At 35.8% G+C, this 26,730-nt stretch overlaps 2 protein-coding genes across 2 annotated transcripts; one reads left to right on the forward strand and one right to left on the reverse strand.

Annotated features, from left to right (window-relative positions):
- The first annotated feature begins 398 nt into the window (after window positions 1-398).
- Window positions 399-9,718, forward strand: gltpd2a (glycolipid transfer protein domain containing 2a). The gene is made up of 5 exons (XM_051105068.1): window positions 399-420; window positions 2,824-2,953; window positions 3,039-3,109; window positions 3,187-3,356; window positions 7,189-9,718. Exons 2-5 carry the CDS (start codon window positions 2,875-2,877, stop codon window positions 7,751-7,753), a joined length of 885 nt encoding a protein of 294 aa, XP_050961025.1. The 5' UTR covers window positions 399-420; window positions 2,824-2,874; the 3' UTR covers window positions 7,754-9,718.
- atp1b2a (ATPase Na+/K+ transporting subunit beta 2a) lies at window positions 9,434-26,730 on the reverse strand. Its single transcript, XM_051105069.1, has 7 exons — window positions 26,433-26,730; window positions 22,140-22,268; window positions 21,940-22,044; window positions 17,913-18,118; window positions 16,166-16,225; window positions 15,283-15,390; window positions 9,434-13,743 (listed from the first exon to the last, which is right to left on the reverse strand). Exons 1-7 carry the CDS (start codon window positions 26,530-26,532, stop codon window positions 13,579-13,581), a joined length of 873 nt encoding a protein of 290 aa, XP_050961026.1. The 5' UTR covers window positions 26,533-26,730; the 3' UTR covers window positions 9,434-13,578.

Below are 26,730 nucleotides of genomic sequence, written 5' to 3' on the forward strand. Positions count from 1 at the left end.
GCAGAAATGAGACTTCAGGTTTGTCGCAGTGAACAACGAAGCAGAAAGTTTCTCACAGTCACCGGATCAGACATGGGTATAAAATACAGCAGCTAATAACTCTCTGTAAGTTGAGTGCTTTAGTAGTTGATGCTGAAACGGCTGTGAGGGAAAGTAAACGCGATCTTTTCTCTCTAATGCTTCATTCGTAAGTGGAATCCATCAGAACAGCGCATGGTTGGCCAGCAATGGAAGAAAGTAAGGTAAGAGAAGTCTCTTAATGATAAAACATGAAATAAGCAATCGGATTTATCCGATTCTTTCTCTCTGTGACAGACTCACGTTACTCCGCCCACCACTCCAAACAAAGCCACGCCCTCTCCGCCAATGTCCACTGAACGGCCGAGTGAGTGGAAAAGTTCTTTTTGAATAATGTTAAAGGTGTGTTTTTCTTGCTCATGGCAAGCGTAATGTTCTGAGAATTTTTTTGTCTGTTTTTGTCCTGAAAAAGTGGGTTTGAGCAGCCCAGAGTTACTAAAAGAACTGAAACAACCGCACACGCTCAAACACGTCCCCGCGCACAAGACACTGACAAGGGTGTTCTGTGGACGAGGACGACAGGTGAGACACAAATACACACACGCCAGCAAACCTACACCACTGTAAAAGTCAAATCATTTAAAAGGTGCTAATGTAGATGTCAAAATGGCATGTGATACGATTTGATCACTTAACCAGTAGAGCAGGTTTTGCTGGAATGTCCCGAGTTAAATGCCACTAGGCGATGTTTTTACTTAGAACGTTTCTCAAATTAATTGTTTAATGTTTCACCAGGAATATTTTTTTAAATAGAATATTGAAATGAAAAATCGAATATAAAGACTGTTATATTGATGTGAGTTGTTTGTTTTTTTAGTATTACTATTTCTTGTTTATTTTAAAATGTATTAGTCTTGTGATGGAAAGAGCCATAGGACATGTAAATAAATGATCGCTACCATGGCACTATAAATATTACTATGGAATAATAATACATTTTACTTGTAAAGCACCCTTCATACATGTGTAAATATATAAGAAATGCCCTAACTGATTAAAACATAGAACTATGACTACAATAAAAGTGTAAAATATATTTCAAAAAGGGAAAAGAAAATAAGAGGGGAAATGGACAAAAAGTATATTATATCAAAACCTTAAGTCTTTAGACTTTTTATGTGAATGCTTGTCGCTAATTTTCCATGTTAACACGATGATGAATTTTCATTACTTTCATGACTCTTCTGTTCTTTTTTTTTTTTTTTAAACTGTTTATGTTTTATGTTAAATTTATATATGTGACCCTGGACCACAAAACCAGTCATTTGAAAAACTTTCCATTGATGTATGGTTTGTTAGGATAGGACAATATTTGGCCTGAGATACAACTATTTGAAAATCGGGAATCTGAGGGTGCAAAGCAATCAAAATAGAGAAAATTGCCTTTAAATTTGACCAAATGAAGTTCTTACCAATGTGTCTTACCAGTATTTACGCTAGGAAATGTACAAAATATCTTCATGGAACATGATCTTTACTTAATATCCTAATGATTTTTGCCATAAAAGAAAAATTTATCATTTTGACCCATACAGTGAATTGTCACATAACAGGGTCACATATTAACTATTTTTGATAGGAATTGTAATATGTATAGCTATTTAATATTTAGAATATTTTGATTATTATTTAAAAAATATTTTTTTAATTTGTGTTTTAGAATCAGGAGGCAGAGAGTCAATCCAAAAACCTGCACTGAAACTCCAGCAATCACAGTGACTGGTTGGCAGTGATTACAGTTGCTGCCATTGGCTGTTTGAGCTGTCCGTCACTGATAAGCCCCACCCCCTGTGGTGATGTGGGCGGGTGGATTTCGTCTCTACTAGCTGCTTTGGTAATGAGGATCTTCAGTAAACATGTCTGTCATGTTTGTGTGCAAATATGAAACCGGTCTGTCAAACAGTAGCGCATGTGATGTTTAAACAGCGTGTGTAATGTCATAAAAGGAATAAAAAATCAAAGCTGAGTTGGTGTGTGTGTGTGACGTGGCCAAATGGAATCTGAAATGTGAATTGTGACATTTAATTTCATTACTCCAGCATACTGCTGATGTATGTATGTGAAAACCAATAAACAGCATCATAAATATGTACTCATTTTGTCAATTTATTTTCTGATTAGCCATTAAAAAAGATTTTAATTTAGATTTCACTTTATAACCAAAGTTGAATATATATAGTTAGCTTAGTTAGCTTGATATAAATGATCTCAAATATAATTTCTATAGGTGACATTTCAAAGATTGATTGTTAATTTTTTTTTTTTTTTTTTTTTTTTTTTTTTTTTGTGGTGTAGTGTTAATACCGCTGGTACTTAACTAGTTTCTACTAATATTTTGAAAAAATGTAAAATTTGTAAAAATGTTTTTATAATTTTAAATTTTTTATTAATTATTTATATCTATATAATTTATAGTTTTTATTATTAATTATTATTTGTTTTTAGTTGTTTTATAACTTTGAGTTAAACTGAACCAAAATGGGAATTTTAATTTTAATTTAAAGTAACGTGTGTGCGAGAACATTTATGGGTAGTTCATACTGACAAATGAAATGTATTACTGTAATCACTGTAAGTGTAGTAGTTTGATGTTTTATTTTTGTGAATGTTCTTTTTTAGTTCTACTTCAATTCAAATCGCATCCTGCTTGATGACTAATTGCGTGTCATTGATAGTAAGCGTTGAGTTCAGCCCTCATGCGGCGGTTCAAAGGTCACGCTGATCTGAGTTCTCTCTGATCAATAGGATCATTAGCCAGCGAGACCGAGGACGAGAGCAGACGTTCTAGCACTGAGAATGCCATCTCGCCTGCGTCAGTGTGTGGTGAGCGCGCTCATATTGAGTCTGCTGCTGTTCCTCAGCTCACTGTGGCTGCGTGAGTAAATCTGACCTTTTACTGTCACGTGCACACACACACAAACCACTCGAGCATGAATAACCATTTTTCCTGTTCTTTGCAGCTCAAGGAACCGTTCAGAGGTGTGAGGAGTCGTGGCGGCCTTGCCTAAGCGTGTACACGCCAACCAGACAGGTGAGAATCACGTGACTCGAGGACAAAGACGCTACACTGTAACCCTTCACATCACTGACTCTGACTGTGACGATCAGGTGGCTCCTGCTGCTGTTCCTGAGGAGCTCAGAGGAAATGATATAATCAGAGAGTGCGCTGGACAGCAGTTCCAAGTGTCCCGCCTCCTGCTGCATCTAAACTCCGCCCTCGGCCCCGCCTCCGACGTGCTGCTGGAACCGTATCTGCTCTGCTGGGAGGAGCTCATCAAGTATGACATTTTTACAGCAGGCAATATTTTGACACAAAAACGATGTTGCTGTAAAGCATGTCTCCATGTGGATAAGCATTCTGCATTGGGGCCTTTCTTTCTGTTGTTTACAATTGAATATTATTCATGTTTAATCTATACATACAGGAAAAAATAATACTGCAAAGTGTTTATTAAAATTACAATATAAAATAATGTTTTTTATTTTAATATACTTTAAAATATAATTTATTCCTGTGATGCAAAGCTGTATTTTCAGCATCATTACTCCAGTCTTCAGTGTCACATGATCCTTCAGAAATCATTCTAATATGCTGATTTGTTATTAGAATTATCAATGTTGGAAACAGTTGTGCTGAAAAATATTTTTTGGAATCTGTGATTCTTTTTTTCAGGATTCTCTGATGGATAACAAGTTAAAAAGAGCAGCATTTATTCAAAATATAAATCTTTTCTAATAATGTAAATCTATGCTGTCACCTTTATTAATTTAACACATCCTTGGTGAATAAAAGGATTAATTTCTTTCAAAAAAAGAAAGAATAAAAATTTACCAACCCCAAACTTTTGAACAGTATTGTATATTTTTAGATAAACTTTCTATTTTAAATAAATGCAGTTTTTTTTTTTTTCTGAAAAAAGTATCACAGGTTCCAAAAAAAATTTTAAGCAGCACAACAGTTTTCACTATTGATAATAAATCAGCATATTAGAATGATTTATGAAGGATCATGTGACACTGAAGACTGGAGTTTAATTACAGATATAAATTACATTTTAATATATATGTGTATATACACTGTGTGCAGAATTATTAGGCATGTTGATATTCTGGTCATATTTTTTTTCCAAACACATTTTACCAATTCCAAACCACATCAGTCTTAGTAACTACTGTTAATTTTGTATTTAATCATTTATATGTGATGTATAATTGTCCGTGAAGGCTGGAAGTGAAAAACTCCTTATATTCAGGTGTGCAGGATTATTAGGCATGTTTTCGTTTACAGCTAAAATGAGCCAAAAAAGATATTTAACCCAGACTGAAAAGTCCAAATTATTAAATGCCCATGAGAAGAATGCAATACTAATGCATTACAAGAATTTGCAAAGTTAAGGCTTGACCATTGGACAGTGAAATGCTTGTTGAGTCTGCATGGTCAGAAAAAACAGGTGGAGAAGAAAAGATGCATGTTAACTGCAAAAGAATTAGGAATTAAGGTGAAGAATTAGGTGTGACACCATCAGGAACCGTTTAGTCTCCAGCGCCACCATTTTCCAGAACTGCAACCTACCTGGAGTCTTCAGAAGTGCAATGTGTCAGGTTCTCAGAGACTTTGCTTGGTAAAAAATCCTAAAAAATGCCCCTGACTTAATAAGAATAACAAGCTGACGTGTTGTGAAATACATGAAGACAGTTTTTTTATATGCTTTAGAGACAGATAAGTTGAGAGTGACTCTTGAAGGACAAGCATCACATCCTCTTGTACCTCTGATTCAAGAATTTATCTTCCAAAATCTGGCAGTAAGTTTTGGGAGTTCATGTTTAGTCTCTTATCCTGAAAAGTCTGACTTGCAGAGATGGACTAAAATGAACTCCCAAAACTTACTGCCAGATTTTAGAAGATAAATTCTTGAATCAGAGGTACAAGAGGATGTGATGCTTGTCCTTCAAGAGTCACTCTCAACTTATCTGTCTCTAAAGCATATAAAAAAACTGTCTTCATGTATTTCACAAGACGTCAGCTTGTTATTCTTATTAAGTAAGGGGCATTTTTTAGGATTTTTTACCAAGTAAAGTCTCTGAGAACCTGACACATTGCACTTCTGAAGACTCCAGGTAGGTTGCAGTTCTGGAAAATGGTGGCGCTGGAGACTGGAAACGGTTCCTGATGGTGTCACACCTAATTCTTCACCTTAATTCCTAATTCTTTTGCAGTTAACATGCATCTTTTCTTCTCCACCTGTTTTTTCTGACCATGCAGACTCAACAAGCATTTCACTGTCCAATGGTCAAGCCTTAACTTTGCAAATTCTTGTAATGCATTAGTATTGCATTCTTCTCATGGACATTTAATAATTTGGACTTTTCAGTCTGGGTTAAATCTCTTTTTTGGCTCATTTTAGCTGTAAACGAAAACATGCCTAATAATTCTGCACACCTGAATATAAGGAGTTTTTCACTTCCAGCCTTCACGGACAATTATATATCACATATAAATGATTAAACACAAAATTAACAGTAGTTATTAAGACTGATGTGGTTTGGAATTGGTAAAATGTGTTTGGAAAAAAAATATGACCAGAATATCAACATGCCTAATAATTCTGCACACAGTGTATGTATACATTTTATTTTACAAATATATATATATATATATATATATATATATATATACACCCACATTCAATTTTTTTAAATTAAAATAAATTGTTTTGGGGTTTTTTTAGCATTTTCATATGATTAACTGATATTTAATGTTTTTAATATTATTATTTACATATTTTTATAACGTATACGTTTTGAAGAAGATTTTGTTTATATTTTCTGTTTTCATTTTAGTATTTGGTATAGTTTACTATTTTTGTTGTGTTCTTTTTTTTCACTTTATTTTATGTGTCTGTCTATCTATCTATCCATTTCCAAAACAAAGATTCACATATAATGTAGTCACCCCCTTGTCATCCAAGATGTTCATGTCTTTCTTTTTCATCATAAAGAAATAGTTTTTTGAGGAAAACGTTTCTGCATTTTTCTCCATATAATGGACTGATATGGTGCCCCGAGTTTTAACTTCCAAATGTAGTTTAAATGCAGCTTCAAACAGTCACAAATGCGGCTGTAAACGATCCCAGCCGAGGAAGAAGGGTCTTATCTAGCGAAACAATCAGTTATTTTCATTTTAAAAATACAATTTAAATACTTTTTAATGTCAAACGCTCGTCTTGTCTTTCTCTCCCTGAACTCTGTGTATTCTGACTCAAGACAGTTAGGGTATGTTGAAAAACTCCAATCGTATTTTCTCCCTCAACTTCAAAAATGATTTCAAAATCATCCTACATCGCTGCAGAAGTACAGACACAGTGTTTGCAAAGTGAACATGCAAAGAAGATCAAACACCCTTAACCAAAAAGGTAAAACAGTGATATAGGACGATTTTGAAGTTGAGGGAGAACATGAGATGAGTTTTTCCACATACACTAACTGTCATGAACCGGATCAAAAACAGTTCAGGCAGAGTAAGACAAGACGAGCGTTTGACATTAAAAAAGTATATAAATTGTATTATTTTTATGAAAATAACCAATTGTTTCGCTAGATAAGACCCTTCTTCCTCGGCTGGGATTGTTTTCAACCGCATTTGTGATCGTTTGAAGCTGCATTTAAACTGTATTTGGAAGTTCAAACTCGGGGCACCATATCAGTCCATTATATGGAGAAAAATGCTGAAATGTTTTCCTCAAAAAACATAACTTCTTTACGACTGAAGAAAGAAAGACATGAACATCTTGGATGACAAGGGGGTGAGAACATTATCTGTAAATCTTCGTTTTGTAAGCGGACTTCTCCTTTAAACTGAATGAAAATGAGAAATGTGAAATGTTTCTTTGCCAACAAGCTAAAAAAATGATTTTTTTAAAAAAATGTTTTATTTCAGTGAACATTTATATATGTATTTATTTAAGTATTTTTTTTATTATCATTATTTATGATAATGAAGCAGTGTGTAGTAAGGGTTAATAAGGTATATCGGCCGATACTCAGGTTGCGATATCGGCACTGAAATCAGTATTCATCACTCTCTTACTCTGATTGTGTTCTGTGCTGCAGGTTCATGGAGGCTCTGGGCCCTCTGGTGGGCTTTTTCACTCATAAAGTTGAGGAGAAAATCACCCTCATCCGAGAGCTCTCTCTGGAAGAATCCGCTAGACAGAACGCGACGGCCAACGATCCGCATCGCGTAGCCACGCCCCCTCCGCACGCCTACCGCTCTGTGCGCTCCATGCTGGAGGCGGAGCTTCAGAGGGGCGTGGTCTCTTTCGATACGCAAACGCCCTCCGGCAGTCGGACTTTGCTCCGCCTCCACCGCTCATTGCTATGGTTACAGCTACTGCTGGAGAGTCTAGGGACGGACCGCGAGGGGCGGAGCATGGGCGAGCTGTGCCGCGACGCCTACCTGGAGGTTTTGGCGCAGCATCATCCGTGGCTCGTGCAGCGCGCGGCCGAGCTGGTGTTCCGCGCGATGCCCGACCGCAGCGTCTTCCTGCAGCTGGTGTGCGTGAGCACGCAGGAAGAGGCGGAGCCAGTCATGCTGATCGTTGTCGAGGCAATCCGCAAAATTCACCAACGGACTCAAAAGGAGCTGGAGATCAGAAACATGCTGGACCTGCCTTAACGCACACATACAAACACTCCTGCGCAACATGACAATGCTACTTGGGTTGTTTTAAAAATGTAATATATACCTATCTATTAATATCCACTTAGTTGAAGCGGCTGCGGCTATTTGTAAATGGTCAAGACTTCCGGTCTTTTTCGCTTCCATGTCATTTTACCAGCTGGTTATGCCTGCAAACTGGTATTTTGTTGTCATATTGTATTAATTTAATGCCATAATGAACCTACTGCTGGTAGCGCAAATAGTTTTACCTTTGCTACAGTTTTCTAACGACTATGAGCCGGAAGTCTCGCACATTCACAAAAAAACGTTGCAAAATAAGGTGGGTGTTATGTATCGTGATATATCATATTTGACTTGTTTATGAGTGTGTGGTTTGGTTATGTTTTTACTTGTTCTTATAGGTAATAGTGAGTGGCTTTTGGCCCTTGCATTGTTTAATAGGCTCTCCCGAGTGCATTTCATTACGTTTCTATGCGGTTGCTAGGTGTTTTCTTCCTGTCTGGTGTCTCTGTGATCGTCTGGTCCAGCAGGTGAAATGTGCTCATGTTTTATTTGTACACTAGATGTCGCTGTGTTCTTAGTTTTATTAAATTATTTATGAGCAGTTAATCAGGGAAAGTCAAAACTCATAAATCTTTACACATTTGAACAATACATTTACACAAACACTGTAAGGAACAAAGGCATTTGTTTATAAAATCATTAGTGTCTTTTGCGCAAACGTTGTGAGACGTTAAAATACTCAAATGAAACAATGTTGCGGGTTACTCTTTCAAAGCTCAGAGGCTCTGAGTCAAAGTATCAGCTTTGTCTCAGATGTTTCTCCTAAAATCCATTGTAGGATACACACAACATAGACACGTTGTTTATTATTTGTCATGCAGTAGGATTATAGAGCAATAAAATGGATGTTTAAAGCAGCTCAGATCAATTAATCTTGGAGGGATTTGCTGAAAAATGTTTCTTGTGAAATCTGAGCAGCGTTTGAGCCATTATTCAAATCTCTTCTGGGACTGCATTGTTTCTTTCATTGGGGTGTTTTTCTTAAAGTGAAAAGCAGGAGTAAAAGTCTATTTCATTTCAGTGTTTCTCAACCGGTGGGTCAGGACCGATAAATGCACATAAATCATAATGGTGCATAGTTAAGATAAGTAAAACAAACAGACCTATCAGGAAACACTTCCCGTATCTTTTGTGGCTGTTGCCAAAGGTTGGCAATCAAACGCTCCAGTAGTTCAACACAAATTCATGTGGTTGAAACCAGAACTTTCAATTATCACATTCAGCTTATGTTAATAATGTTTGTATGGTGTGATATTAATAATGCATTTGTTTGATTTTCTATTGTCAGCATCACAACATCAGAACCCACTGAGAACCACTGATCCAAGAGAAAAAAAAAAGAAAATTGAGATATTTTGTGATTTTCTTTCCTATAGGTAGACACACAGAGAATCAGATCTGGAATTACAGCAGCTGAAGATTACATAAGTTGATAAATCTGTCAGTATGTACATCATTTATATATTTGGTCTCTGTAAGAAAATTGCATTCATGTCTTGTCATAAGCCATTGACTTTCCCAGAAACTAGTTAAATCCGACGAAAAATAAATAGGTATAATATTTGTGTTCATCTGTAGTCTTTATTTTAAATAAGATTTCGTAGACAAACATGTTTTGTTAAACACAAAATGTTTTTATTTCCTGTTTCCATTTTTCATTTATAATGATAATCATTTGTTTTTCGAATATAAGTTTCACAATTTTCATGTCAGGCAATATATAACAGTATATTCAGGATATTTAATAAGATACATCTAGTTTCTGAGCAGTGTTTTTACAGAGAGTGAAGAAAGAATAAGACACCGTCTCACTATGAAGGACAGATGAGAAACCGGGATGAGTCTGTGAGCTATAGAGGTCATCCGGCGAGAACTCAACATGACGAGCGTGTCGCGTTATCGGTTTGGAGAGGAACACAGACGGGAACAAAGAGCTCAACGGTGCCGTCAGTGTGTGTGAGTGAGTGAGTGGAAAGCTCTCGAATGAGGTTCTCGTAGCACAGGTGTGTTTGTCGTTGCCATTGTTTGTGTAAGCACGTGTTTGTCATCGTTGATATTGTCCGAAGCGCGTAGGCTTGATTGAAGTTGTAAAGGTGTAAAGGTGCGGTCACATTTGTGAGATTTCGCAGGCAAAAAACACCAATGTCAAACCAGTCAGCTTTCTTTGGAAGCCCATTTCCACCACGCAACAAAAACAAATCATGCTTTGAAAAGTCGAAAATAATGACATTATGACTTACATACAGCATCATAATTATGAGATAAAACTGGAATTTAAACTTAAAGTCATAATTATGAGATGAAATTGTGAGATAAAAACGTATGACTTTATAAGTTGAAATTATGATTTGAAGTCATAATTATCACGTAAACAGTTATAATTATGAGATGAAGTTAAAATTATGATTTTAAAAGTCAAAGTTGACACAAGAAGTTAATTATGAGATAAAAAGTCAAATTTATGACAAGTCATAAATATGAGATAAAGTGGAAATTACGAGTTTAAAAGTCTAAATTATGATATACTGCTTTATTTATTAGATAAAAAGTCGAAATTATGACATAAATCATAATTATGAGATAAAAAGTCACAATTACGGCTTTAAAAGTCAAAGTTTTGACATACTAAGTCTTATGAGATAAAAAGTCAAAATTTTGATATACTGTTTTATTTATGAGATAAAAAGTTGAAATTACAACTTTAAAAGTCAAAAATGTATATACTATGTTTTATTAATTAGATAAAAAGTTGAAATTATGACTTCAAAAGTCAAAGTTCTGACATAAGTCTTATGAGACAAAAAGTCAAAATTTTGATATACTATGTTTTATTTATTAGATAAAAAGTCGAAATTATGACGTACTTAGTCTTATGAGATAAAAAGTCAAAATTATGACAAAGCATAATTATGCTTTAAACATTTATTTATATTAAACATTTTGTAAGATAAAAAGTCAAAATTATGATATTAAAGTCATAATTATTGCCTTAAATGTCAAAATTGACCTACTGAGTCAATTATGAGATAAAAAAAAATCTAAATTGTGACATACAGAGTCATAGTTATAATAAAACTTGAATTTATGTCTTTAAATTGAAATTATAAAGCCATAATGAGATGAAAAATCTCAAAATTCTAACTTTAAATGTCAAAATTGACATACTAAGTCAAATATGAGAGACAAAGTTGAAATTATGACGTAACTTTAAAAGTCAGAATTATGACATGCTAATCTTATTTATGAGATTAAAAGTTGAAATTATGACAGTACAGCTTGAATTTACACCAAGTCAATTATGAGATAAGAGTTTAAAATATGACGTAAGTCATATTTATGATATAAAAAGCTGAAATTATGACATATATACGTCAGTTTTGACTTATGTCATAATTTTGACTTTTTATCTCATAATTCTGAATTTTAATCTCATCATTTTGATGTTTTATCTCTTAATTGTGACTTGGTATATCATAACTGTTTTTTGTTTTTTTTTAACTAATAATTTCAACTTTTAAAGTCATTTAAAGTCATATATTCATCCCATAATTTTAACTTTTAAAGTCAAATGACTTAAGTGTGATTTTTAACTTAAACATGATTTTTTTCTTAGCTGCTGGAAATAGGCACACGTAGCTTTCTGTTGGTCAGCGAGGGAACTTTTTCACTCTGTGACTGCGAAATTGCGCCGAGCGACGATGAATGCGACCGCAGCTTAGCACGTGAGATCACTGATGACGTCATGCACTGTTACCATGGTGATGATGTCCCAAATTCCTGTCTGCTTGAATTTTTCGCCTTACGGAAATGAACAAACCGTATGAAGGATGTGCGTGATCTACACTCGCCGTGGTGACGCGCGGTATACAAACGCTCTGCGCAGCAGCGACGTGCTCGTACGCGTCGCTGCTGCATCTAAAGTACAGAAGTCAGAAATAATGTGCAATAATTCGATTGACCATATCTTAAAAACATATAAAATCTATTCCATGACGTAGAGCGGTCAGGCAGCACACGTGAAGTAGATCTCAGTAAACGTACGGCAGGCAGCGTAAGTTTAGCACGCGGCTAATCTAGTTATTAGTCACTGCTCTGTGTAAACATTGAACCGATCCCAACATCAGGCCGTAAGTCGTGTGCCGATGTGCGACGGATGGACTAGTGACGTTAATTTGAAAGTTTGGCCGCGTTTGGCTCTTTTTATTTCCCACACACTTTTCTAACACACACCCTCCAATGTTTCAAACGCACAACACTGTGGCAGTAACCCAATTGAAACACAGCACATTCACTACTGGGGGCGAAATAAAGGAATGTGAGAAACACAAAAGAAAAGAAAACACAGACAGGCTGCCCGCCGACGCGCGCCGACGACGGCGGGCTAGTGGTTCGCTAATAAGCACTACGCTAATGTCCCGCTCACAAATCAGGAGTCTGACTTGTCCCCTTGAACATCCAAATGTCAAATCACATGATAAAAATCTAAATTCCTACCAAAGCTAAGAAGAAACGAACTAAAGTTCGAGAAACGTATGCAGCTAATGTTTGCGTCATATTTCCGTTGTGCTAACGGGCGCTAGCCCATGATGTGCTCAACAACAAATGAATTAAAAAACACTTTTTTGGGAAGAAAACACATTTGTTCATTCATCTACATTAGTACGTATTGGATTGGCAAATTTACTGGTCATTTTAGTCTTTTTTTCAGCCTACTCTCTCATTAACTACCTCAGATTCTGTATTATTTACAAGTATTAACAGTACACTCACGGACCAGAAGGTATTGCTGTGTGCACATTTAGAAAGATGGGTCGAGCCGTTCCGTTCGAAATGGAGCAAATACGTTTTCGGTTGGGCAAATTAATGGCGAACTGATATATGGCGCAGCTTGAAGCTGATTGGCTAATGTGTCTGTCGTCGAGTGCAATCTGAGCATGTGCAGAACGTCAGCCAATCGTTTCCGTTGAACTTGTGTGTGCGTTCGTGAACATTACAGTGTTACAAAAGTGTCTTCACAAACATCGTATATGTATAAAAAATAAAAACCACAGATCAGAGCATAAATAAATAAATAAATAAATGAATAACATTATAAATGTAGCATAATTCTCATAAATAAATAAATAAATAAACGAATGGATGAAACGAGAGCGATATGTGATTCGAGGAATGATTTGTATGGCTCTGTTTATTTAATTGATCATATATGTGCATTTCTACAGATTTTATTTTATGAACGGTCCTGATTTATTATATACGCTCAATCACATAGAAGCCATTATATAAACTAAACGAGTGAATCCAGGTCACGTTTTAGCTCGATATCCAGAGAAAAGGGCGAGAAGTTATATTTTGCATACAGAAACTGAAGCCTATGTTAGATTTTCCTATATTTGGGACAAAAGCAGATTTTCTTCATCTGAAATATAATATCTTGGCAGGTTTTGGATGATTGTGGTCCCTCTGAATTCACTGGATTGTTCGTGATGATTACGTCTAGAGATCTAGAAAGGCTCGATGATGTTTTCCTGCTCTCTTGAATCACTTTGGAACGATATCAGCTGGATATGACGACAGTCAAGAGTACTCAGAACACACAGAGATACAAAGACACGCACACACGCACACGCACACACAGAAACCATCCTGTAGACAGGAGAATGGGGACGGACAAATACATTGAACACTTTGAGATATGAGTGACTCCTACAATCTCCTGTGTGTGTGTGTGTGTGTGTGTGGCAGGTGCGGTTGCTCTACTCTTTGTTTATGCGCAGCTTGAAGATCACGCGGCCAGCGAACTTGTCTCTCTCGCTGATCTTGAACTGAGTGCTAGAGTTGATCTTACACTCCACGTTGAAGTCCGTGTTGAAAGAGAGGTCCAAGAACTTCACAGCCACCAGGGGCTGAGAATAATTCACCTACAACGTGCAGAGAGAGAGGTTACACACATATATAATCACACATCTGTTCTGTGTGACATCACGAGGACCAAATGTCCCCACAAGTATAGTAATACCAGTACATTTTGACCATGTGGGGACATTTGTTTGGTCCCCATGAGGAAACAAGCTTATAAATCAGACCGAAGTGTTTTGAGAATCTATAAATGCCTGTAGTTTAGTGTGTAGGGTTAGAAAATACCGTTGACAAACCAACGATAGGAATGCATGCGTGTAGGGCTGGGCAAATTTTCGGATTTTATCGATTAATTCGAATGTAATGTTTTGCGACAATTTTATTTTTTAGAAACCGAGGAATTGCGGAAATCATTGCAAAAAATGCTTTTCTTACCTAGATTTTTTTTGTCTTGTTTCCAGCCAAAATATCTAAAAAATTCTTAAATCAAGAAGGATTTTCTAGGACAAGTAAAAATTGTCATAATTCAGAAAAAATAAGTCAAAATTAAAACAAGCAAAATAATCTGCCAATGGGGCAAGCAAAATAATCTTATTTCAATTATTTTGAAAATTCTAATTCATTATTTTGAATGTTTTAATTTGCTTAATTTTGACTTCTTTTTTCTGAGAACAAGACAATAATTTTCACCTGTCTAGAAAATCCTTCTTGATTTAAGAATTTTTAGATATTTGGTCTGGAAACAAGACAAAAAAAATCTAGGTTAAACACTTTGACAATATGCCACACTAGTAATAAAGAAATAGATTTAAAATGTTATTATTTTATACTAAGTATAGTTCATGTCTATTAACATATTTACTGACATATCGCTTAAGACTTGTTGTAATTAAACTTTATTTAAAGTACTACTTGAGTACAATGCACGTTTCTTAATATTAAGCCTAAAATATGTCTTAATGTCACTATTGATGAGGAATGTGTGATCTTCAAATAATATCAGTCTTTAAATGCAAAATATTTAAAGTGTACCTAAAGTATCCTTGCAATAGATCCACTTCAGCACAATCAAATATACTCCAGTATATCTTTAAATATATCTTTAGTTGGACTTCTGCACAATTAAAGTGCATTGAGTACAAAATGAGTTGTTCCAATTTAGCAGAGTTTAAATAGACCAGTTTAGTACACTAACAGTACAATTGCAGGATTTTTTTAGTAAGTACATAATATGTGAATGTATTTGTAGTATATTTAGCATGAAAGTAGTTTTTTTTTTTTTTTTTAATTTTAATGTTTTGCCATATTGCCCAGCCATACCTGTGTGTGTGTGTGTGTGTACCTGGTATTTATCACGTTAAAATAGTAATACCAGTAAATTTTGACCTTGTGGGGACATTTGTGAGGTCCCCAGGCTTATAAATCATGCAGAATGAGTTTTTTTGAGAAATTAAAAGTGTGCACAGTCTCCTGTGAGGGCTAGGTAGGTGTAGGGCGATGAAAATATGGTTTGTACAGTATAAAAACCATTTAAAAGCCTATGGAATGTCCCCATAAAACATGGAAACACAACGTGTGTGTGTGTGTGTGTGTTTTCTTGCCTGTGCTTTCTTGCCATAGTATGGATAGTACATGAGGTTGAAGGTTCCATTTGGAGGGAAATATTCGATTTCAGCAAAGGTGTCATTCTTCTGAGCCATCTTCTGAGCCTTGTAATGTAAATCAATGAGATCTTTATAACAGTAGAGCAGATACTGACACAAAATGATGTGAATATCACTGTTTGCACTATATCTCCAATAATACATCTTAGTAAGATGAGATTGAAATGATCCAAACATATAATGCAATGCAATCCAATGATGATTGAGAGATGAACAAATAAACGTTCCTCAAAAGATGTGAGATGTTTTAGAGGATTGGGAAGATCATTCCTCCACTGAGGAACAGTGAAAGTAAAGCTCCTCAAAAGATCCTGATGATCAGATTTGACACTAAAAAATGATTCATGGAGAATCAAGTAAAGCCAAGCTACTTTATCTGGAAATATGACTATAGTTATTCTGACGTTTACTTGAGAAAAGTCAGTCAATATTTGACAGCAAAAAGTCACGTGAATCACCAGGTGGATGTTTGTACAATTACACTAAAAAAGTTTTTACTGGATAAAAAATAAACTAAACTATCAATCAGACGACAGAAGACATGGAGTCATGTGGTAAACAGCAAAGTATTAATCATTTTAAACTATGTTTTAAACTACTAACCACTGAAAGCAACTAGTTGGCACTAAAGTAGTTTAAGATGTGTACTAGTCTAAGGTTAGGGATGCTAAGTCTGCAGGCTCGTCTATTTCTTACCCTCTCATCTCCATCTGTATATCTCTGAGTATGGAGGGATGCAATGAACAAACACTGCAGATGTAATTCAGGCTTGGCTGACTGTTATTGATGAAGTTTGGCTGATCAGGTAGATTTAACTCACCTTTGCTGTACAGGTGACGAACGGCGACTTTCCATCATTACTTGGGTGCAGACCAATCACCTGCGGGAGTGAACGAAACACCTTCAGATCTTCATTCAGCATTCAGACCAAAGGTAAATGATCTGATCCTAGCTAATGATTTCTGATGCTGTTTGTAGCTTGAATTTGTGTTTGCATTATCGGCTGCATCCTAGTTTTCATACATTGAAAATCTTTGAAAAAAAAAAAGTTATTGTGGCTTTTGTAAGTATACTGTTTTAACAGAACCCAAGTAAAGTACACATCACCCAAGATATTACTATAGTAAGTACTATTATTAAAAAAATGTACACCTCTGGGATCTAGCTTTGTTTAATTCATTATTTTACATGCATTATTGAACTTATGTGTTCATGCATTTTTAAACAGTTTCACATTTTAACTCAAAATGTCTAAAGAGAACCAGCACAGAAGAGTTTGTTCTTTATGGAAGCCTGTTTCTGCCATGGACAAAAATAAAAAGGTATTTATATCTCACAATTCTGATTTTTTTAAATCTCTGAACTGAGTTTACATCTTGTATTTTTTTTTTATTTCTGCCACAGAATAAACTTGAAGGTGATTTTTATTTCATAATTTGGACTTGTAAGATGTAAACTCAGAATTCAGAGAAAAAAGTCTGAATTATGAGACATAAATTCCAAATTATGAGATATAAATGCTAAAATGCGAGATGTAAATGCAGAATTCTGAGAAAAATATCTGAATTCTAAGATATAAATACCGAAATATGAGATATAAATGCAGAATTGTGAGAAAACAGTCTGAATTATAAGATATAAATGCTGAATTGTGAGACATAAATGCTGAATTCTGAGAAAAAACTCTGAATTATGAGATATAAATGCAGAATTTGAAAAAAAAAAAAGTCTGGATTATGAGATATAAAATGCAGAATTGTGAGAAAAAAAAGTCTAAATTCTAAGTTATAAATGCAGAGTTATAAGATATAAATACCGAAATATGAGATATAAATGCAGAATTGTGAGAAGAAAAAAAAAAATCTGAATTGTGAGATCTAAATGCAGAATTCTGAGAAAAAAGTATGAATTATGAGATATGAATACCAAAATATGAGATATAAATGCAGAATTGTGGGGAAAATATCTGAATTATAATATATAAATACCTAAATTTGATATATAAATGCAGAAATGTGAGAGAAAAAAAAGTCTGAATTAGGAGAAGATTCTGAATTATGAGATATAAATGTCAAATGCAGAATTATGCGAAAAGTCCGAATTGCCCCTTCGCCGAGAGTTTGATTGACAGGCGATCTGACCAATCGTAACACCGAATCTGCCATTTTTATCCAACAGACAATCCAGACAGGAGAGTAGATCAAGGTCTGTGGACTTGAACTTGAAAAACAGTGTGTATTGACATCTTTCTGCAGTTAAAACAAGATCCTTTCTGATGTTCATTCATGTTTATTTAATGCTGTAACTAGTAAAGAGGAAGAGATGATTGGTTCATGTGCTGCTTGAACTGAGACACTGAAGCGATCTGTCACCATACATTAAAGAGCCACAAAACAATATTTATTTTTTGAATATGTTACAAAATGACAAACCTTGGCAGCTGAGACTTTGTTTCATGCCGATAGTGACCTGCTCTGTCATGTCTGTGGGCATCCTGTGTATTATTATTATTAATGTAAGGTGCGCACAGGCGTTATGAGTGATCAGTGCTGTGATCGGCCAGTTACCCGGTTGAGTTTGATGAGCACGCATGGTTTTCCGTCCTGGTATCCGTACGTGCGGTCTTGGAGTCCGGAACAACTTCCCAGCATGGTGCGGTTGAACTGGCAGGAGCGTTTGGGGTTGTTGCGCACCTCTCCGCTGTCCTCCTGGATGAAGTACTGATCCGGCACGCAGGCGTCGTTCTTCGCCACCTGCGTAGAGTCATTATAGGCTGCAGAGAAACAGAGACAGCGTTAGGCTTTCTTTACAATCCTCCTCTTCCAAAGCTATTAAAACACGTTTGTACATTAAAATAAAGCTGAAATAAATTCAAAAATAATTATCAGATGAAAAACATAAACTACATGATAATCAGTGTTATTTTAGTGTCATACTGTAATAGCTTTTGCTATTATTTTGAAATAGTTTCTGATCTCATGGTAATTTTATTTAAAGTAATTTAGTTTTTGTTTATTTCTCATTTTATTACATTTTTATTCATTTTTATTTACATTTTAATTGTAGTTATGTTAGTACTTCAATTTAAACTAAATGAAAATGGGAAATGTTGCCTGGAAAACTAGCTGAAATTTTATTTCCTTAAACATCTCATCGCCTTAGAATCCGAAGGTTCTATCTGCATTCTGAGCACTTTTGAGATATTTAGCTTTTAAAGTTTTTGCGTTCCATAGACTTCTGTAGATAAAACCATTTGTGTTTTCTAAAAAAAAAAAAAAAAAGCCCAAAATGTACACAGTTGTTGTAAACAAAGATTTATGGAGTACATTTTACAAGAAAACACTGTCTTTCAGTATTTTTACTTTAAAATTCCATGAATAATTCGATTTTCAATTCACTTGCCATTTCTGTCATTTATCTGTGACATTTACTAGCAATTTTCCAGTGAAAGTTTTTCCTTTGTAACTGATATATGTTTAAGCTGATTCACTAAACTTTACTGGAAATAAACAAAAAATAAAACTTATCTTAATCTATAAAAATAAAGCAAACCTAAATAGTAATATTTAAAATAAACTAAAGCTGCTAAAAATGCCAAAAAATAAGAAAATTACTAATAATTAAATGGAAATATAATAAATCGTACTAAAATAACACTGGCCTGTGAAGTTTTACTATGTTTTGGCACTTATATGCACTGTAACGAATTGCTGTAAAAAATTACACGTGATGGTTTGACGCTAACGTACACCATACTGCTGTAAATTTCAAATTTACAGAGGCGGGATTTTCTTCAACGGTCGACATTCGGGAGCGGCAAAAAGAAGGATTCATACCTGTGGTAAGTGACTTATTTCAGTTTTTATTTTTCATGTTTGGTAAACGTAGTAGTATATTAAGGTGTCTACATTTGCGGTAACCGCAGATTAACGAATCCTCCGTCCGTGGGGCGCGATTCTTTGTGCGGGGATTCAGCAGCACGGTCGCGGGAGGATTTCACACATTCCCCAGCCTTATGGCGGCTATAGGCGAAAAATCTTTGGGGTCCTACGTTAAGAATTACATGCTTCATTGACAACCGTTGTGATTCACGGAAACGTCGTGTTGATCAGCAAGCTTTCTCGTGACTATTTTATGATGTAAATCAAATTTGCACAGGCAGTCATCGGTTAACACGGGCACATGAAATGAAACGCGTACTAAAGGCTCACGGAGGATCAGTGTGTGTCATTAAAAATCGCGTTTCGGGGGATAAAATACACGTTTTTCAGGGGCTAAATATGGCATTACTGGGGTCGCCTCAGCCCGCGGACATCAAAAACAACCCGCGGCAACAGTGTTAAAGTAACCCAATTTTGCGGGAAAACCGCAGACTTGGCAACACTGCTCTACAGTAACCTTACCAGGAGGAAACAGGCAAAGCTTTGGAGTTCATTCAAAGGTAATTTACATTTGGCATTTTACATGTAGATATGTTAAAAGATGTTTCTCAGCACCAGAAGAGAGACCATTTTTTAGGGCGAATGATTAAGATGCCTCAAAAGCTAAAACTAATTCAAATTACATATTTATCCTGAGAGGAACAAAGAAGTTGAAAGGAAAGTGTCATTTAAACGACAGGGCAAATGATACAGAAGAAACCGGTTGAAATGAACCCACGTGTTGCCACTCTTCTTTGCAAAATGAAGGATTTTCAGCTGAATTTCTGAAATGTAAGAAGTACACACACACACACCAAGATCTCTTTTTTCTTTTGTTATATTCTTTTATTATCTACACTGCCGTTCAAAAGTTTGGGATCAGTAGGATTTTTAATGTTTTTGAAATAAGTCTCTTCTGCTCATCAAGGCTGCATTTATGTGATCAAAAATACAGAAAATGATTACAATTTGAAATGTTTTTTTTTTCTATTTTAATATACTTTAAAATGTAATTTTATTCCTGAATTTTCAGCATCATTATTCTAGTCTTCTCATTACTCCAGTGTCACATGATCCTTCAGAAATCATTCAAATATGCTGATTTATTATAGAAACAGTTGTGCTGCTTGTGATAGCTTTTTAAGATCTCTTTCATAGATTTAAAACAAAACAAAAAACTAAGTAATTATTATTATGTTTTATCCAACAACTTTTATCCAACAAGCATGTGTTAAATTGAAAGTGATAGTAAAGACTTCTATTGTTAGATACAATTTCTATTTTAAATAACTGCTGTTCTTTTAAAACATATTCATCAGAGAATCCTGGAAAAGTATCACAGGCTCCAACACATATTAAGCACCATGACAGTTTCCAACATTGACAATAAATCAGCATACTGATGATATATGAGAACGATCTCTGAAGGATCATGTAACACTGGTGTAATGATGTAAATTATATATTTATAAAATAAATTATATTTTAAAGTATATTAAAATAGAAAACTTACAACAGCGCATACGCATGAAAAAGGCAGCAGATGCAAGAGTCCGAGAATTGTACTGCACATGTGTCGAAATTCGGAAATCCGTGCTCATCCACGGATGAGTATGCTTCGAAAGCTGTGAGAACGCGAATGTGCGTGAGACGGAATGGAACACGGAATGTGAAGTATACCCGGGCCTTAACAATCATCCCTCTATCTGTCGTTGCAACACGACTGTCATCAACACGACAGTGTCACTGTTATGTAATATATCTAATATATTGCCCTCTTTGTTCTTTACAATATTTTTAGCCACTCTTTGCATCCTGGGATGGGGCAGCATCTGGAGCTGAACTGGTCTCCTTTTTTGATCAGAAGTTTTGTTGGACTCACTTGGGACCTTGTTGTTTGGCTATGTTGGACTGTTCTTGAAGTTGTGAAAATTCATCACTCTTTGTGAGTCTTTGTGGTATTTAGAATCATTTAATTATGACCATGTTGGTTAAACTTCGGCTAAATGTTGGTTAAACAAAGTTATGCAGGGTAATATATGTTTCAATTAAATATTTTCATGTCCAATTTATTTTGGAATTCAGAGTAATAGTATATACTCTGTTCTATGACATTTCTTTCATGCAAATTTGAGAGTTATATGTTAAATTTTGACCTGTTTTTGACCTGAGATGTTTGGTAAGTTTTACACTATACAACACTTTATGCAGTTAAATATTGTTTAAAGCTTAATTGTTTAAATTGCCAGTCATTAATATTCAGCAATCTGGAAAATATATACTGCATATATAGTATACACAAATTAAAGTAGTTTACTGTAAAATGTATGCAATGTAAAAATACAGTTAGTTATGTAATACAGGAGAATGTTGTAAATTAAATTACAGCAATGCTGCTGCCAATGCTGGCAACCCTATATTTCTATTTATGCATTCAGCACCTGCTTTTATCCAAAGCAACTTGCACTGTATTGAAGCCATTTTTTTTTTTTTTTTTTTTTTTTATCAGTTCATCCATTTGCTGGGAATCGAACTCATGACCTTGGTGTTGCGAGCACCATGATCTGCTCTTCCAGACTGTGAGTCAAAAATATAACAATTTACTGCTTGCAACATCACTGCGTGTTGTTTCATGTACCATTTTGTAAAACTCTCTCTGTCTTTTTTTACTTACGTGCAAGGAAGTTGTCCAGAGCCTGAATGTAAGAGTCCCAGCTCTCTGTTTCCTTCACACTATAAACGATTTCTAGAGGATCGGCTTTTGGCCGAATCATCATGCCTAGAGAAACACACAGAGTCAGGATACTGTGTGCATCGTGTGTATGTGTGTGTATGTGTATGGGTGTATGTGTGTGTGTGTGTGTGTGTGTGTACCTGGTGTAGCCAGACGGTCCTGCCAAGTGGGCTGATAATCATCCAGAGTCAGCAGCATCACATACATGGTGAGACAGAACATGCCAGCCAGACATGTGTAGAAGATCAGATAGAACAACAGAATCAGACCTGCAGAACACACAAGAACATTAGTTTCACCTGACACAGTATATTAACATCATTGTCTGTGAAAATAACCTGCTAGTGTTGAGGAGAGAGCCTTAAAGGAATAGTTCACCCAAAAATGAACATTAGCTATAAATGTGCTCAGGCCATCCATGTGTCATTCCAGAACTTGCTCACCAATGGATGTGAATGGGTACCGTCAGAATGAGAGTCCAAACAGCTGATTAAAACATCACAATAATCCACAGTTAATCCACACCACTCCAGTCCATCAGTTCACATCTTGAGAAGACAAAAGCTGAAACAAATCCATCACTAAGACGTTTTTAACTAAAACACCAGTGAGTCCATAATCCATAATAACACTTCCTCCAGTGAAAAAAGTCCATCTCCTGTTGTCTCTCACATCAAAATCCAGCCACATATTTGTTTCGAGCTGTTTTGGCTTGTAAACGGTGCTTGATCTGTGCAGATTTCTCCCCTGATTCAGACTAGACCACTTTTTTACGTCAGCTTTTTGTTTCAGCTTTTGTTTTCTCAAGATGTTAACTGATGGGCTGGAGTGGTGTGGATTACTTGTGGATTATTATCAGCTGTTTAGTCTCTCATTCTGACGGCACCCATTCACTGCAGAGGATCCATCGGTGAGACAGTGATGGAATGACACAATTCTACAAATCTGATGAATGAACAAACTCATCCTCAGAACTGTTCCTTTAACAAATATAGTGACTAAAATCTATTTGAATTTTGTTAAATATATTATTTTGGTTTTAGTGTTTACATTTGTTGAATACAGGAGCTGTTTTACAACTGAAATTGAATTTTACAACATCAGGTTATTTAATATGTAAATATTTTATGAATAGATTTGATATAATTTAGTGGATGTATGTTCAGTTCTCATCACAGGTGTAGAGAATCACATTAACATCCAACATCATCACACAAACACAGTGCTGCCTGTCCTGACCAATCAGAATCAAGAATTCGGGGTAATAATTGAGATGAAGCGTTGGACGCAACACGCTTCGTGTTTGTGTGTGATTGTGTACGTGACCTAGATTCCCCTCCATTCACTCCATCTTCATGTCATCTGTGTTTCTCATTCGTCCATCACTGAGCAAATGTCAGGACAGACTGAGAGAGTAAATCCTCTTACACTAAAACCACTGCCTCCTCCAGCTCTCTATCTCTCTATCTCGATCTGTCTCTCTCTCTCTCTGCCTATTCTCCTCATTCTGTTATGTGCTCTCTCTCTCTCTCTGTCTCTTTCATCTCTTTCATTTTTTCCAGCATTATTTTCTATTTTAGCTCTTTGTCTTGTATGTCTCTCTCTCTCTCTCTCTCTCTCTCTCTCTGACGGGTGGAGTGGGGGATGGGAGTCAGATTAGTGTCTTCTTCTTTCATTGGCTGTAAACCACTGATGTCACAGATGCTCTCAGCCAATCAGATGCAGCAATGCATATGAAACTGGCCAGTGAACTCATCTGACATAACATAACACACACACAGTGATCTGTCTTTGATTTGGTCTGTTTGTTAAAGCAGAATTTGCATTTGGATGGCCAAATTAAAAATGTGTAATGAATCTATTTTAATGAATGGTTTAGTATAATTACGATTTAAAAATGAGCATTACGTCCAAGTGTCTAAATGCATTTACAGCAGCAGGTTCCTTCCAAATCCATAGAAAAGTGAGGAAATATGACATTTAAAGCTTATAATATAATAAACTCCAATTAAGAATTTTCATATTTGGCCTATATTATTCAAAGAAATATGGCTGAAATAAGCATTATATCTGTTTATGAGTCTAAAGCAGCAGGTTCCATCCAAATCCACTGAGATGTGAGCCAATCTGATATTTAAAATTAATAATACTGCAAACTCTGATAATGAGTTTACATATTTGGTCTGTATTACTGTAAGGAATATGATTGTCAGGTATATTGCAGTCTAGAGATCATTTCTAGATGAAAAAAAAAATGTAATGGCAAATTTAAATTTTAATTTAGTAGTTCAAGTTCAGTTTAATTATTATTTTAAAATAAGCATTCTTTTTTGGTGAGGGGGGGTGTTGGGGGTCTAAAGCAAAAGACTCCACTGAAATATGAGCAAATCTGACATTTAAAGCAAAAAATACTATAAAATGATGACAAATTTACATATTTGGTCTATATTCTTGGAAGCAATATGTCTTCACAATCGGTGTTTTTTGTATTCAAGGGTAAAATGACATTTTGGGATTCCCAATCATATATATATATATATGAAACTCAATATTAGCAAATCTCTTCATTTATTTATAAAAGCTCATGAGAGACACATCATCAGGTCACACACACACACATACTCATGCTGTATTACAGTCAGTGACTCAGCTAAACATCATTTACCAGAACACAAAACTGCATGACAGCAATAAATGCATCATTACACACACACGCATATTAAAAGACATCAGCAAATCTGAGCTCATGACAGACACTGTAATTGGATGTGAAGATATTGACGGATATAGAAAAATGGTAAAAATGGACGGAAATAAAGCTGTGGTGGTATTTCCCATTCTATGAGGACAAAATGTCCCCACAACAAGTAAAGTAATACCAGTCAACGTTGTCCTTTTTTGTTCTCCATGAGGAAACAAGCTTATAAACCATCCAGATAGATGTGTTTTGAGAATTTTAAAATGCCTGTAGTTTTAAAAAATGACAGTGAATTTAACGGTAAAAGACTGTAAAAATGCTACAGTAAAAACCTGTTAACTGTAAGTTCTCCTACTGTATAGGGTAAAAACTGTATAAATGCAATTTTACGGTAGTATACCATTTTTCTGTAGTGAAAAAAGGATGTAAAAATTTACAGTGAATAACCGTAAATTGACATTCCCAGAATTCCCTGCATTAAATTTAAAATTGTATGTTTTTTGGTTGAAATAACCATGTTTCTTCTTAGGTTTTTTGTACATTTTTCATACATTAGGGTTGTATGTTACATCTAATGTTGTTAAATGAATGTTTATTGCATTCTTTCAGTTTCATGATGGTGTTTAGTGTTTGTGTTAATGACACTGTGCACCTTCTATATTTGTTAGTATTTAAAAGCTGCTTTGGTTCATCATGTGACTTTTTCATCACCGCCTGCTTTTGGTGGTTATCAGTGTATTATAAAGTTACAAAACAGATTTCTGTACTTTAATAGGTTGGTATATTAACATTATATCACTTAATGAAATTACGGTATTTAAATGCAAATTTAAGTTACAAGTGTAAAAGCTAAAATGTTGCTACCAGCCTGATTTCACGGCAATTTGTATATATTTTACGAGGTGGCTAATTCCTACGACCTCACCCGTACAAATTCATACGTTTTTAGCGAAAACGTACGTTTTACGCACAATAGGTATAAATTTGTATGAATGACCTACACTACCGTATTTTTTATTTTTATTTGTATTTTATTTTATTGTATTTTTTATTTTACCGTATACAGTAAAACTCTGGGAATCACAGCTGCCGTTTTTTTTTACTGAGTTTTTTTTTTTTTTTTTACAGTCTAGGTTTAGAAAATACAGTTTGGACAGATGAAGAACCATTACACCTATGGAATGAATCCATAATGATGCGTGAGTGTGTGTGTGTGTGTGTGTGTGTGTGTGAGTGAGTGTTCTGTATATGGTTATATAACTGCTGATGGATGATGCTGCTCCGGATATGAGCGAAATCACGTCACGTCACGTGAGCGCGCTTGAGCGGAGGACACTCACCGAATAACCTTGCGCGCGCCCCGTGCGCTCAGTCCGCCGCCGATCGATGAGTGATCGGAACGATCGATCTGTTAAAAGATCTAAAGGAGCGAGACCCGCGCGGACACCGATGCCTCCTCACTGTAACCCATAATCTCATTCAGCTCTTTGCACCCGTTCACCTTTAACGCGCACGGAAGAGCGCGCGCACACACACGCGGGAGCGCGCAACAGCAGCAGCATCAGCATCGTCAGATTGTCCTATAACACATTAGGGCCCGATGTATTCACACGCACACACATACAGACGCATTGCGCAACGCGTTCCGGTTGAAATGAATGAAATAACCGGAGTAACCGGAATAAACCGTCGCACGTAGAGCCGTTCAGTCGAGCGCCTTATATAAGACACTCACCCCAGCTGCTCGCCGTTCTACCCAGCAGCTCGTGCGTCCGCGGGTTCCAGAAGAATTCCTTCCATTCCCCGGATTCCTTCTTCTCTTCCTCTTTGGCCATGTCTCCGGTGCGCGCCGCCTTTATAACCGCTTGGAATAAGGGCGATGAAACGGCTTGAGCTGATGGATGCGAGCGGGCGTGTTTTCGGTCGCTTTTTCTCGCTCTTCCCGTTTGAGAACCGAGCGGAGTGCCGCAGCGCGCGCACTAATCCAGAGATACTGCGGTAAAAACGCGCTGAGCGCACGCGCACCCGGTAAT

This window comes from Labeo rohita, unplaced genomic scaffold, assembly GCF_022985175.1.
Source record: "Labeo rohita strain BAU-BD-2019 unplaced genomic scaffold, IGBB_LRoh.1.0 scaffold_88, whole genome shotgun sequence".
Lineage (NCBI taxonomy): Eukaryota > Metazoa > Chordata > Actinopteri > Cypriniformes > Cyprinidae > Labeo > Labeo rohita.

What these genes read in the sequence shown, in the direction of transcription:
- gltpd2a (XM_051105068.1), top strand. Translation starts at nt 2,875, where the DNA reads ATGCCATCTCGCCTGCGTCAGTGTGTGGTGAGCGCGCTCATATTGAGT. An exon ending in TGTACACGCCAACCAGACAG is followed by an intron (nt 3,110 to 3,186) that starts GTGAGAATCACG and finishes TGTGACGATCAG; the next exon opens with GTGGCTCCTGCTGCTGTTCC. An exon ending in TGCTGGGAGGAGCTCATCAA is followed by an intron (nt 3,357 to 7,188) that starts GTATGACATTTT and finishes TCTGTGCTGCAG; the next exon opens with GTTCATGGAGGCTCTGGGCC.
- atp1b2a (XM_051105069.1), bottom strand. Translation starts at nt 26,532, where the DNA reads ATGGCCAAAGAGGAAGAGAAGAAGGAATCCGGGGAATGGAAGGAATTC. An exon ending in TAGAACGGCGAGCAGCTGGG is followed by an intron (nt 22,269 to 26,432) that starts GTGAGTGTCTTA and finishes TGTGTTCTGCAG; the next exon opens with GTCTGATTCTGTTGTTCTAT. An exon ending in TGCTCATCAAACTCAACCGG is followed by an intron (nt 16,226 to 17,912) that starts GTAACTGGCCGA and finishes TCACTCCCGCAG; the next exon opens with GTGATTGGTCTGCACCCAAG.